Source organism: Macrobrachium rosenbergii, chromosome 41 (assembly GCF_040412425.1).
Source record: "Macrobrachium rosenbergii isolate ZJJX-2024 chromosome 41, ASM4041242v1, whole genome shotgun sequence".
NCBI classification, from domain to species: Eukaryota; Metazoa; Arthropoda; class Malacostraca; order Decapoda; family Palaemonidae; genus Macrobrachium; species Macrobrachium rosenbergii.
Window position 1 is genome coordinate 791,897 of NC_089781.1, and position 14,703 is coordinate 806,599.

The 14,703-nt window shown below is 34.2% G+C and overlaps 1 protein-coding gene across 1 annotated transcript in view; it reads right to left on the reverse strand.

Moving 5' to 3' along the window:
- Positions 1-4,946: 4,946 nt before the first annotated feature.
- The window catches only part of mEFG1 (mitochondrial translation elongation factor G 1), a 110,675-nt gene continuing 100,918 nt past the window's right edge, over positions 4,947-14,703 (reverse strand). The window contains exon 15 of the mRNA XM_067083740.1: positions 4,947-5,286. Coding sequence (XP_066939841.1) covers positions 5,104-5,286 — 183 coding nt within the window. The 3' untranslated portion in view covers positions 4,947-5,103. The remainder of the gene's footprint in view (positions 5,287-14,703) is intronic.

A 14,703-nucleotide genomic window follows, 5' to 3' on the forward strand; every position in this document is an offset into this window, starting at 1 on the left:
GTATGTACCATGAAAGTGACTGCAAAGGCGCATGTTCTATAAGTCTTGATGAGCTACTGCAGCCTCATCAGAGGAGGAAGCATTTACATCAAACAATCTTCACCCTTTACTTTCACACTGTGGTGTATCCCTCTTTCCTTGGTGTATTGGAAGGCTTTTATCACATTCTTCTGGTCCTAACTCCACCTTTTTCAGGTCTTCAGATATTCTGAAGACCTGCTGCTGCTTTGAGCTGCTTGTTATTCCATACAATCCAAGTGATTTGTCTTACTGTTCCTCTTTTGGACCCTTTTTTCACCTCTGTGGATGTTATACTCTCCATATGCACTTCTGTCACACAAACATCCTCCAGTTCATATATAGTTTTTTCATTCACAAGATATTCTCAAAATACAACAACTATAGTTCCTGCATCTCTTCCTTTGCAACTTTAATTTCTCCATTTACCACCATTTTGAGGTTCTGATTCCATTCATCCTAATACAACTCCATTGCCCTTACCAACTGCCTTTTAACCACCTGGCTCTTTCCCTTGTATACATCTGTATCCCCTTTCCCTCTTGCCCTTTAATGTGACTGATGGCTCTCTTCTTTGCATTTACTATTTAACCATCATCATTCTCTCTCTAGAAACATCTCTTACTACTTGTGCCTTCTTCTAGCATTTTTCACAAAACACTTTTTGATACTATATTTGCAAACAACTTTTCTTGACAATCCTGTCTACCTGCATTTATCAATTTTCTTGTTCTCATTCACTTGACAATTTCTTTTTTTAATCCCTCTTCTATCCTGCACCAACAAATCAGTCAGCGGCTGTCTAGATTGTGTAAAACTTCCCTACCCTGGCATACCAAAGCAGTTCTTTACAGCTGTCTGTATGTCTTCTCATGATAAAATTAAGCTGCATTTCAGCTTCTCCATTCTTTTGAGTTATCAACTTTTCTAGACTAGATCCCTGGCTCACACAGAATTCCAGAACTGTTTCTCCAGCCTGATTATCTCTCCAAAGCTGTATCTTGTATTCACATCTACAAAAACAACTGTTCCTTTGTGGCCATCTAAAGGTCCTCCTCAGTACCCAATCTGACTGTGACACATATGTTACTGTAGGTGATATCTTTCTCAGAATTTCATTATTTGCTTCACCTGGTCTTCTTGCTTGTGGCAAGTATGCCATGAATACATTACCTTCTTTTGTAATACCATTTTACTCTTCATTATTTCTCCACTGATTAATCTCACTTCTATCACTTAATCAACCATTTTATCTTTGACTAATGCAATAGTGTACCTACTTCATTTTGTCTTCCCTTGGCACCATTCTACCAGATTTTAGATTTCTGTGTCAAATGGTCTGGAGATTGTTAATTTATACCTTACCTCCTCAACACAACAAAAGTCCATATTTATTCTAGTCAACATCTTTGCCACTACCATAATTTTTCTACCATTTTTCTATTATTTATGTTGCTCACTTTTAACTACTAATGAACTTGCTTTCTTTCTATTCTCCCAAGGAATTCTTTGCAACCCCCCCCCTTGCCTACATGAAGGTTGCCAGATACTATGGATCATTATGTCTTGAAAGCTCTTTTCTAATTTGGGAGGTGTAATCTTTTTGGAAGTTCTGTGAGTCCTTATGAAACTTTACCCACCCTAATGTGTCCAAGCTTTGTAACCTACAGGTGGGGAATTTTAATAAGGAAAACATTTTTAGTATATTTAATATTGTCTAATATTGTATGTAGAAAATGAAGATGTGCAGACAATATGCTACATATTTGGTGTGTAAGGGGAAGAGCAAGTGCCATACCTAGAGTAAGATGTCAAACATCAGAATGTCACTCACTCTTCTTAGAAAGCCCAAAATTTTTCTCTAGTGACAGTATCCTATATGTTGGTTGGTGCCTTGGCCAACTAGCAAATCATTAAAAGTTTTCCTGGTGGAAATGTGTGTAACAAAATGTATAGGCAGAAGTGACTGATTTGGTTTAAAGGCAGGTCTGAGACAAGGGTGTTGTCTTCATGGCTGTTCAGTGTAGGCAATCAATATGAGAAGTAAATTGATTATGAAATAGTTGAGGTTTGCAGATTAAGAGAAACTCCACACTCAAGCAAAAATTTCAAAGTTTGCATAAGCAGAAAACTGAGACAAAATGTCAACAACAGTAATGTCATGAGGGTAAATGGAAACAAGAAAGATGAGCAATCAATGTTGACACTGTACAGATGTAAGAAGAATGGACTGCGGTTGATTCATATATGTATTTGGGAGTAAATATAAGAGCTGATAGTGGGATGACAAAAAAAAGAGGCGAGTCATGGAACTGAAGAAACAAAGGTGGCAGGGTGTGTGCAAACAAACTGGAAAGAGATAGAAGAGTCTAAGGAGGCCAAAGTGGCAATATATGAAGGGATTTTTGAGCCAACTCTTCCTTATGAAAGGTGACTGTGAATAGTGAATACAATTAAAAGATAAAAGGTTGAACCTCCTTGGATGAGATGTTCACACAGCAAATGTGAAACGGAGAGAAATATAGACATATACATGAACAAGTAGTAAAAAAAGTTAGCATATGTGAAATGATGGATCAAAACATTCTCAGATGATATGATCATTTGGAAAGAATAAAGAACAGTAGGTTGCTGAACGTGTATAATTTGGAATTGTTAGGAGGGAGGAAAAAAGAAATTGAAGAAACTGGTGGAATATGTGAAAGGACGTATTGGAAAGGACAGCCCCTAACATCAGGAAGTGTGAGAGTGCAAGCAAGATAGAAGTGAAAGGTGCAATGTGTATGGGAGCCTTCTGTGCAGGTGAATGAGGCAATGACTGATGAGTGGTTTTTATCTGAAACTATCCCATTTTCTTTCAGCAACTTGATGAAAGAAAATACCATACCTGTCAGGACCCCACTTTACTACACCTTGCTCAGATTCCAACAAAATGCATGGGGGAAACCTTTTGCGAGTTTTAAGAACCTCAATCGTTTCAAGTAGTGAACAGGTTTTCTCCTGCAACCCCTTCATCTTCCTTCCATGAGCAAACAAGATTAGGAACAAATCAGATGGCCTCTCTGTAACAGGTATCCCTCCACCTCCCTCTACTCTTGCAGAATTAGTCCTCCTTACTGGTTTACCAACTGTTGTGCAGATTACAACAAAGGATTACCCTCTGATAGATGTTAGCACATTTTGGATGACTAATTGAATTTGACAACATTTTTGAGGGACAATCTACTTCGCCTTTAGAAATACAAAAGTTCTTCAAGTCTCAATTTTCCGACAGTTCCTTTCCGTCTTTTAGAGGTTCTCTCTTTTTGCTGCAACCTTACAAGTTTGGATTAACAGAACCTCACACCAGTAATATCCAACTTTTCATGGGGATCTTCAATAGCACCTAGACACCAGTAGTCAAGAAGCAAGGCCTCCTTCACTGTGAGCTTCACTTTCGGATGCTCGTCATAAGTTCACCTAGGCTGCCCCATTCATTGTCCCCTACCTTGTTTGGAATGGTTCTCCAGTGTGGTCATTGGGTGCTGAATGTCATCTCAAACTCTTGACAGAATTATGTCATCAGTCAAGTTTATTTTGCCAACTCTTAATGTTGTCTTATGGCATACAAGTACAGTGAGTTCGTCACGTTTGCTACATAAATTGTACAGCAACTACAAACATCCTCTGCATGCTTCTTTACTTGACTAGCTGTTTTTGCTCCCATCATTAGGTAGGTTGTCATTTTCTAGTATCAGGTTTAATACCATACTAAGTTTGCTACGAGTTTATTTTGGCTACAACTAAGATGTGGAATAATTTTCCTTGTACAGTTGTGGAATCTTCTCATCTCCAAATGTTTAAGCAAGGAGCAAATTAATTTCTGCTCTCTACAGACATTTGAATTCTGGTATATCAGTCTGCAAGCTGATTTCTTTTTGGTGTCCTCTTGGGTTTATAATCTGTTGATTCTGTCCATAAGGGTTATCAGCAGAAGATTTACAGAAAGAAAGAAAAGACACACTGTTTAATTCTACATGCCTTTGGCAACACACTTTCTGCTACATTCAGCACGACAAATTATCAATATTCAAGGAGGAACCTATTCCTGTCAGTCTTCACCCGCCAACGGGAGAAAACAACACCCTGCTTACTGATATAGCCATATGTTTATAATTATCCAGCATTTTGAATGTATTTATTCTCCTTGTTGAAAGTAGCAGTTAAATACAGGCAGTCTCCACTTATCAGCAGCATCAGTTAACAGTGTTTCGGTTTTACGACACTTGGCTGATGGTGTTGTTAACCAGACTTTTGGCGACGGTAAGAGGTTTATCGGTGTCAGTGAGCCGTTTACTGCTGTTGGTAAGCAGTTTATTGGAGCCGATAACCAGTTAACAGCGCCATTAAGCAGCTTATTGGCACTTACGGCTTCGTAATTATTACCATAATTATTGTGATGTTGAGGTTAATGATTTTTGGTTGTCGGCACTTGACTGGGAAAGGAACCCCGACCGTTAACCGGGGACTGCCTATACTGGTTATTCATATTTTGTCCTTAAGCACAATACTGTACTAAAAATACATACAATACACTACTGGGACTAAACTGCATGAAAATATTTTAGTTTACAGTACCCAATGACTCAAATTCTAAAATAAAAGATGTCACTTCAAAAGACCCTCCACCTGATCAAAAGTTATACCATTAAGGTGTTACTACCAAAATAAATTAGAATGTTACTACAGTATGTGACACTACTGTACATTTACTCTCAACCACAAATGAATGACCTATGAATCCACAATTCTACTCCACTAACTTGCAGAACAAATATATCTTCAAAAGTTCAAACTACCATCTCTGCTGAGGAAGAACCACTACAATCAAGTCAAATTATTACCAAAGGAAACTAGTCTAAAATTATGGCTATGAAATAAAAGAACAATCATCCGAGTAACTTTCATTGAACCTTAACATACTTCATGTACAAAAATTTGCTGCTTTATAAATAATTTATCTACATATAAAATTTACAACATAAACATGATCTATACATATAAAACAAAATTTTACTTAAAAGGATACTAACAATTCTGATGAACTTATCGTCGTCCCTTTTTCTTTGCAGGTTCTGCAGCATAGGAATCCTGGAACTGGGAGATGAGAGACTCCATTACCTCTCCTCTTGCTGGTGCATAACGAGAATACTCCATCGTGAATTCACCCTTCCCTTGTGTAGAAGATCTCAACTCTGATGCATAACCAAACATATCATTCAGAGGAACCTGTGAAAATATAAAATAAATTTTTTACATTTTCTTTATTTTCAATGAAGGTAAAAAGTACTCATAAAAAAAATATTAAACAAAAGCAAATTATCCTCATCATCATCATCACCACCATTATCTAAGGTTTAACTTTTAACTTTCCCTTCATGAGATTAAATAAAATTTATAGTGGCCTTGAAACAGTAGAATGATTTACTTGAAGAATCTTTATTAATGACATGCCAGTAAAATGTGACACAAGATGAACTAGTGACATTTTAAACGAAGCCTCCTGGCTATAACTGAGGAGAATGAAAAAGTCTTGTCCTTTACAGAAGAAACAATAGTTTGCCTTTATTAATAATAAAGTTCAGCTTTTAATGATGAAATGACAGGTTTTAAAATTTGTCTTGTCCTTTACAGAAGAAACAATAGTTTGCCTTTATTAATAATAAAGTTCAGCTTTTAATGATGAAATGACAGGTTTTAAAATTTGCCTAACTGAAAATGATGAAGGTTCTGATAAAATATTAACTGATCTATTTCTAAAACTTGACATTCACTGTCAATTATATTTTGGATATTCACAAAAAGAATATTTAACTGGTAGTCTCTCTCTCTCTCTCTCTCTCTCTCTCTCTCTCTCTCTCTCTCTCTCTCTCTCTCTCTCTCTCTCTCTCTGTACATATATATACATATATATAAGATAAAATCCACAAAGGAAAGGGAAACACTGGAGTGCTGCGAGGCCTTTCGACTCTTTCGTCCTTTACTTAGCAGACTGAAGAAATATAACAGTAAGTTTACAAAGAAAGCTCATATTAATGACAGATGGGGATTATAAAGGAGTCCAACACAATTGAAGAATTGGTAGAACTGCCAAAACAGGGTTAAATATTTAAGAGGTTTTACAAAGGACTAGGATCGACTGTTCAGAAGCAGGGACAGGACAATTAAAAGATTATACAAGGGCATGACTGACCACCCAAAGAATATTAGTACAACAAAATAATTCTCTTTTTTATAAACATTAATAATTTTTGCAAGATGAACATTTTTACAAATGAAAATTATATTAAACATACAGATACATAGAAAATATATATAAGGTAACTAATTTGTAATTAAGTCAGTGATTTTATCTTTTAGGTCATTCTTGAACATTTTTCTAATACAGGGGTCCAAATAATACATGCCAGGGCTAAAATTACAGCTGGAAGTAAGCTGCATAATGGCAGACTCCAACAGATTTCTTGAAGAGAAATCTTTCGATCTGGCAATCACTGAACTTTCAGTCCAATTTATCCTGTGAGAGTTTTCACTTAAATGAATGAATATAGCATTGGATGTTTGTCTAGTTTTGACTGAATATTTATGTTGCTTAATACATACATCTAAATGTTTGCTAGATTGGCCAATATAAAGAGGGGCAGTCCAAACATGGAATTTTATATATTATGTTGTTGTTTTCTTTAGGGCTATTTTTTATTAACATTCTTTTTAGTGTGTTATTATAGGAAAAAACGAGGCTGATATTAAAAGGTTTTAACAAGGATTTTATGTTCTCAAAACCACTAAAATAAGGCAAGCTAAGAATGTTCTTAGGGGTTTCTTTCTCCATGTTACTTTCACTATAAAACTTTTTGTGGGCTTTGTTGTAAGAAATATCTAGTATATGCAAAGGATAACATAAATCTGTCCCTATTTTTCTTATGTATTCAGTTTCTTGATCCAAATACTGGGGACTGACAATGCGCAATGCTCGTAAAAACATAGAAGAAAAAATTGATATATTGATGTTAAGGTGATGGCCTGAAAAAACTGGACATAAGTTAAGTTGTTGGTTGGTTTCCTATAAATACTGAATTTGCAATGAAATGGTTCTCTATGTATTAAAACATCTAAGAAAGGGAGGCAATTGTCTTTTTCTAATTCTAAAGTAAACTTAATGGATGGTACCTGGTTATTTAAATAAGAGAGTATATCATTTACATCAATACCAGCAGGCAAAACAGCTAAAATATCATCAACATACCTATACCACTTTAAAGGAGTATAAATGATATTAGGTAAATATCGTTTTTCAAAGAATTCCATGTACAAGGTTGAGAGGAGTGGGGATAAAGGGTTGCCATTGCCATACCAAATATTTGTTGGTAAAATGCACCATTCAATATAAACTTACAATCACAAATGCACAATCTAGTGAGTGAAATCATATGACCTAAAAGATAAAATCACTGACTTAATTACAAATTAGTTACCTTATATATTTTCTATGTATCCATATGTGTTTAATATAATTTTTCATTTGTAAAAATGTTCATCTTGCAAAAATTATTGTTTACAAAAAAGAGAATTATTTTGTTGTACTAACATTTTCTGGGTGGACAGTCATGCCCTTGTATAATCTTTTAATTGTCCTGTCCCTTCTGAACGGTTGATCCTAATCCTTTGTAAAACCTCTTAAATATTCAACCCCTGTTTTGGCAGTTCTACTAATTCTTCAATTGTGTTGGATTCCAGGTATATATTTTTCCTTTATAATCCCCATCTGTCATTAATATGAGCTTTCCTTGTAAACTTACTGTTATATTTCTTCAGTTTGCTAAGTTATTATTATTAAAATAGTTTAACCAGACCACTGAGCTGACCATCAGCTCTCATAGGGCTGGCCCGAAGGATTAGGATGGAATGACAAGTCTAGGCTAGAAGCCTAGCACTGGGACCTAATAAGTCACTTGTCAATGATGATGAATGAAAATGAAATTAAAAGCTGTAAAAAGGTATATGCTTTCATACTGGAACACACTCACACAATAAATACATTTAAACTCATGCTTCCATACATACTCACTAAAAAGGTATATAAAAATTCAAAATAAATTAAGTAAAATCATAAAATTTACTTGTTTTAAAATTCATTATTCTGATTTTTTTTTTATATATTTTTCCAATTAATTTGCAGCTTCTCATAAACATTAAAATGGGTGTTATTGAGAACGTTGAAGATTCTGACAAAATTTCTTCTATTGGTCTATTTCCAAAATTTGATAATTGCTGCAGATTATATTTTGGACATTCACACAGTATATGCTTAACTGTTATCAGCACATTGCAATCTGGGCATTTGGGAAGAGGGCCACATGGACTGTTCATTAAGTGTCCATGTGTCAAACGAGTATGGCCTATTCAAGACGTGTCAGAATTACTTGTGCTTGTCTTTCTCTCTGATATGATGAACTCCATTTTCCAACACTGGATTTTATGTGTTTTAATTTATTATTTTCAGGTTCTTCGTTCCATATATTTTGCCATTTTTTTACAAAGACTGTTTTTATATATCTTGTTTAGTCACTGATAGGGATGTCTACATTTGTTCTTGTCATGTGGACCGCTTCTTTAGCTGCTTTATCAGCCTCTTCATTTCCCTTAATCCCTACATGGGCAGGGATCCAACATATTTCAATATTTTTTATGGAGAGAGAACTTTATATGTTGTACAATATTATTTTTTTATTATAGCTTTGAATAGCTTCTACAGCACTTCTGGAGTCGCTATAAATTACAAAATTATTATATGAGACTTCTCTTATTATTTTTATGGCTGATACTATTGCACATAACTCAGCTGTAAATACAGAAGCTTTGTCTGGGAGAGAGAACCGATATGTTTTGTTTTGGGATACAGCAGCATATCCCACTCCGTATTGTGACTTAGATCCGTCAGTATATATTGCGTAATGTGGACCTTTTCGGATTATATGCTCTGCTGCATGTTGTCTATGATATTCTGGAGTATATGAATGATTTTTTGATAAATATTTCAAGTGTGTACAAATTCTCATTTTATTCATTGTCCAAGGAGGAGGCAATTTTATTATTACAGGTAATTGTATATGTATATTTAGCGACTCAAACAATCTTGTAGCTCTAATTGGGAAAGAAGGTGGATGATTGTTTATAAACACATCTCTTAATCCAAATAATTTTTTTGGTTGAGAATCATTTGTCTGAATTCTCAGAGCATTCTTCATTGTTACTAGCTCTCTATGGAGAGACAGAGTTAGTTCACCACATTCAACTTGTAAAGATGATGTTGGTGATGATCGAAAAGCTCCTGAACATATTCTAAGGCCCTCATTATGAACTGGGTCTACCGTTTTCAGCGTTGCGTCTGATGCCGAGCCATATATTTCACTTCCATAATCAACGATAGACAGCACTGTTGCTTTATACAATAAAGTAAGGGTATGTCTATCGGCTCCCCAAGTAGTGTTTGATAGTTTTTAATTAGGTTTAATGCTCTTTTACATTTTGATTTCATGTATGTTATGTGGGCTTTCCAGTTCATGTGAGTATCAAATACTAATCCTAAAAATTTTGCTGTTTGGCCAATTGGTATACTATGGTTTCTGATTTTCAAGTCTATTTCTTCTCCTTTTTTCCACTTTTTATTTTTATAAAACATGATTGCTTGGGTTTTATCTATGGAAAATTTAAAGCCTACAGATAAAGCCCATTCATCTATTTTTATTATGCTTTTATTAATGATTTGTTCTGCATGTTTTATTCGAGATGCTGAATAATATATGGCAAAATCATCCATATACAGGTTACTTTTAATACCAATAGGTAGATTATTACTGATATCATTGATTGCTAAAGTAAACAGCGTGCCACTAAGGACTCTTCCCTGTGGAACACCATTTTCAAGAGGAAATGTTCTAGACAGAACATCATCAATTCTCACCTGAAAACTGCGATTTGTCAAGAAGTTTTGGATAAACATAGGTAAATGTCCACAGATGTTATTTTCATGTAACGTTTTTAATATTGCATACCTCCATGTAGTATCATATGCCTTTTCAATGTCAAAAACACGGCTATAGTAATTTGTTTTCGTTCAAATCCTCTTCGTATGTGATCTTCTAAGTTAGATAGAGAATCCAGTGTCGATCTGTTACATTGTGATCCAAATTGAGTGGGAGTCAAAATTTTGTTTTTTCTCGGATGTGCCATGTTAGTCGAGCATTTACCATTTTTTCTAGTAATTTGCATAGACAACTAGTTAAAGAAATTGGTCTGTAATTGTTTACATTACTGGGATCTTTTCCTGGTTTGGGGATAGGAATAATTATAGCTTTACGCCATTCATTAGGAAATAAATTTGAAGCCATAAGTGGTTATAAAACTCTAATAAGTATGCCTTTGCCAAAGGTGCTAAATGGCAGATCATTTCAAAACAAATACTGTCACCTCCAGGGCAGATTTATTGCTGTTCAACAATGCAAATTCTAACTCATCTATATTAAACTTTCTATTATAATAAATATCTTCTGTGGTTTCAAAATTTATTGTTATTAACTCTATATTATTTTTCCTAGTTCGGAAATGCTCATCTAAATTTTTGTCGCTACTTACTTTTGCTAAACTTTCACCTATTACATTACTTATTTCTTTAGGATCAAGCAATCTTTTCCCATCTTTTATTATGGCATGTCTAGGTGGTTTAACATGGGTACCATTTATTTTCCTAAATTTTTTTGTATGGGAGTATTATTAGAGAGATCTGATACATATTTTCTCCATGAAATGATTCTTCCTTGAATTACTTCTCTTTTAAATTTTGCAGATACTTTGTTATATAGAGGTTTTAATGTATTAATTTCTAATAATAATATAGTCAGTTTTTGTAAGTTTTCTTCTAATATCGGTAATGATTTATTTATTTTACTGAATTTTCTATTCAAATTATCTAATCGTCTCCCAATCTGGTGTTTTATTTTTTATTAATTCTGTTAGTTTTTCAGACCACCATGGGACTTTGTGTTTTGTTGGATGAGATTTGGATTTTGGTATTGCTTTATCAGCTGCATTTGTAATGAAATCAACAAGAAATTTATTAGTTTTATTGTGGTCTTTTGAATATTCAAATGGTGGGATATCCCTAGTGTGGAATTCATATTGCTCCCAATCTGCTTTATAAATGTTATATTGAGGACATGCTTGGTGGGGTTATTTTGTAAAAATGAAATTAATATTGGGAAATGGTCACTTGTATGCAGGTCGTCAACTGTATTCCAATCTAATCTATCTACTATTTTTGTTGTACATAGAGTTAAGTCAATTGAGGAAAATGTTCCATGTGTTTTAGAAAAATATGTGTTGATTTCGTTGTCATTTATGCAGCAAATGTCATATGAATCTATGAGTTCTTCTATTTTACTCCCTGCTCTATTTGAGTCTGTACAATTACAGTCCCACATCGGGTTGTGGGCATTAAAATCACCTACTATTAATATAGGGTCTTTGGTGTTATTAGGTAATTCTTTAAGTTTGTCTAAGTCATAATTTTTATTGGGTTGGTTGTATAAATTATAAACTACATAATTATCGTTTTTTATTCGTATTCTGATCCTCGATATTTGCAGATTATTAAAGTTTACAGGTACTTTGTCATAACATACTTTGTTATGTACATACTCGTATATAGCAGTACCTAAATTTCCTTCTTCCTCTCTAGATGAAGATGCTAAGGTATATTTACCTATTGTTGATATTGTTTTGTTGACATGTTGTAAACATAATATCATAGGTTTGTGTTCTTTTAGTAATCGTTGTATTTCTCCTAGGTGTAATCTGGTCTGCAGACCATTTAAGTTCCATTGTATTATATAGTTATTGTATAAATATTTTATTATAACGTTTTTAGTTTTACCTCGATTTTTGTATTATCAATTTGGTATTTTTCTAAATAATTTTCTTACGACATTCATTTGTTTCCTTTTATAATATATGAAGATGCTGCTCAATTTACCTATTGCATTGTTTTGTTGGTAAACATAAATCATCTGTGGTTTCTTTTTTTCTATATTTCATAAAGTTTCTGGTCTGCAGACCATTTAATGTTTGTTAAGCCATCTTTTGTTATGTTTTTGTTATTTTTGTACAATCAATTTGAAACAATCATTTGCATCCACATTCATTTGTCATTTATATTTCTTTCTTTATTTGTTTTTTGTATCAATTCTGGTGATTCTTTTTCTCTTTTCCTTTCTTATAATGTTTGTTGTTGTCTCTTTTGTTATGTTTTTGTTATCTGCACAACTTCTTCATTGCATATTTTGGATATTTCTTTCTTTATCCATTGGTTTTATCAATTATTTGATGGAGATAAATCTCTTCTCCTTTGACATATTCATTGTTGTCTAGTTTTTGTTTTTGTTCGGTATTTTGGATATCTGTATCCAATCTCTTGTTTTTTGTTTTGACTGACGCGTTTCTCTAACAATTGTTGGTTTCTTTGTTTTAGGTGGTGTTCTTTCCAATGGCCTTTTTTATCTTTAATTTCCAGTCTATCAGGTCCCTCCTCTGTTATTTCTGTAGTAGCATCCTTCTGTGTTGTTTCTATTTGCATTAATATTTCAAATGAATTGGATAAAATGTTATCCATATCATTTGTCCCTGTTTCTTTATTCTTTACCATTTTAGTTTTTATTTCTAAGGCATTAATTTCTTCCTGAGAATTACTTTTCTGTGCTCAGTTATTTCTATTTGTATGCATTTTTGTTTCATTATTGGTTTTTGTTGTTAAAGAATATGTACGTTTCTTAGACGGATCTTGAATTCCTCTTACTTTCAATTCTAATTTAGCTTCTTTTACAGACATTCCAGTTCTTTCTTGCAATATTTTCAACTCTGTATTGTATATATGGTACATACATTCTTTGGATCTTGCATGATGGTTTTGCCCACAGTTTATGCACTTTGGTTCGCTGCACTTCCATTGTGTGGCATGTTCTTCAGATCCACAATACGTAGATACAGGTTCATTTCGACAATATTTTTTCACATGTCCATATTTACTGCAATTCTGACATTGTAGCGGCTTTGGGACGTATGGTCTTACTTCTCTGGTTTGGCCTAAAATTTTTATTTTCTGAGGTAGGTCTTGGCCCTCAAATTTTATTTTTGCGATTTTTAAGACTTGTTTATTCTTTTCTTTACTTGGCAGATCATATAGTTCGCAATCCTGTACTTTGGGGTATCTCTTTTTAAGTGAGTCTAACAGTATTTGCTTTTCAACTGGCTCGTTATTATTCTCAGGAAGTACAATAGTACCCTGAATACTGTTCATAGTATCATGTTTTTTATTTTTATATTTATGTTATCTATATTTTTTATTGATAAATAATTTTCAGATTGACTTTTTGTTGTGGCCTCTATAAGCCAAGTCTTTTCTTTTATTTGTCTAAACGACATTTCAGTTGTAGAGTGTCTGCTCAATAAATAATTTTCCAACTTGAGTGCTGATATTTTCTGGTCAGTTTCTAAGGTTAGAAACCTTGACCAACTGCCACTCCCAAAGAGGGAGTCAAAGTGAGTCAAGGTTGGGTCAAGACGATATTTACTTTTTATTGGTTTCCTTTGTACTGGAGCATATGGTTCAAGTGTTATTGCATTCTGAATTTGTTTTGACTTTTCTAAAGAAGGGTTGTCAGATGAGGTTCCAATGATTGTCAACCGTGCCGATTCGCTACCATCAAAGGGTCCAGGGGTACTCAAATCCTTAAACTGACTTGTCATAAAGATTGAAAAGGAAAAAAAAAAAAAAAAAAGGTAAACCTGAAAACCTTAAAAAGATATCATCAGCCTTTCATGGAGTTCATTCCTCCACTAATGGCACAAGTGAGAACCGACTCTCAAATGTCCGCATCCCTACCCTACCCCAAAGGGGATGGCACAACATGATTAGAGTGGCTCAAGTGTAAGCCAACCCGCTTGATAGGACTGAGAGCATTACTAGAATACAATCATCCCTACCCTAATCACATTATGGGCAAACCGGACAGAATGCCGAGAGTCCTATTCCCAGAACTAGACCCCCCTGGAATCCGTGGTCCAGTCCCGTAGAATAGTTCCGCCTGAAAACTCAGGTCCAAACATTATCGGGCAGTTGATGGTCCTGCCACGGTTCTCACTATTTAGCTTCGGATATAAACCCAATCCCAGCTATGATACCTTTTCCTATTTACCAGGTCCAAGAAATTTGTACGAAAGTGAAAATATCCACGCCATTTAAATCTAAAGGTTTGTAGGTGATCCGTCAGGGCCCGGGCTCTTATTCTTCGTAAGAACAAAGAAGAAAAGCCAGGGCCCCTTACCCCCTCACCACGTGAAGGAACCTACTTCGAGGGGTCAGTTTGCTAAGTAAAGGACGAAAGAGTCGAAAGGCTTCGCAGCACTCCAGTGTTTCCCTTTCCTTTGTGGATTTTATCTTTATTTATATATTCATCACATTTCATATTTTTGTGATTCAGTTATACACACACACACACACACACACACATATATATATATATATATATATATATATATATATATATATATATATATATATATATATATATATATATATAAGTATATATATAT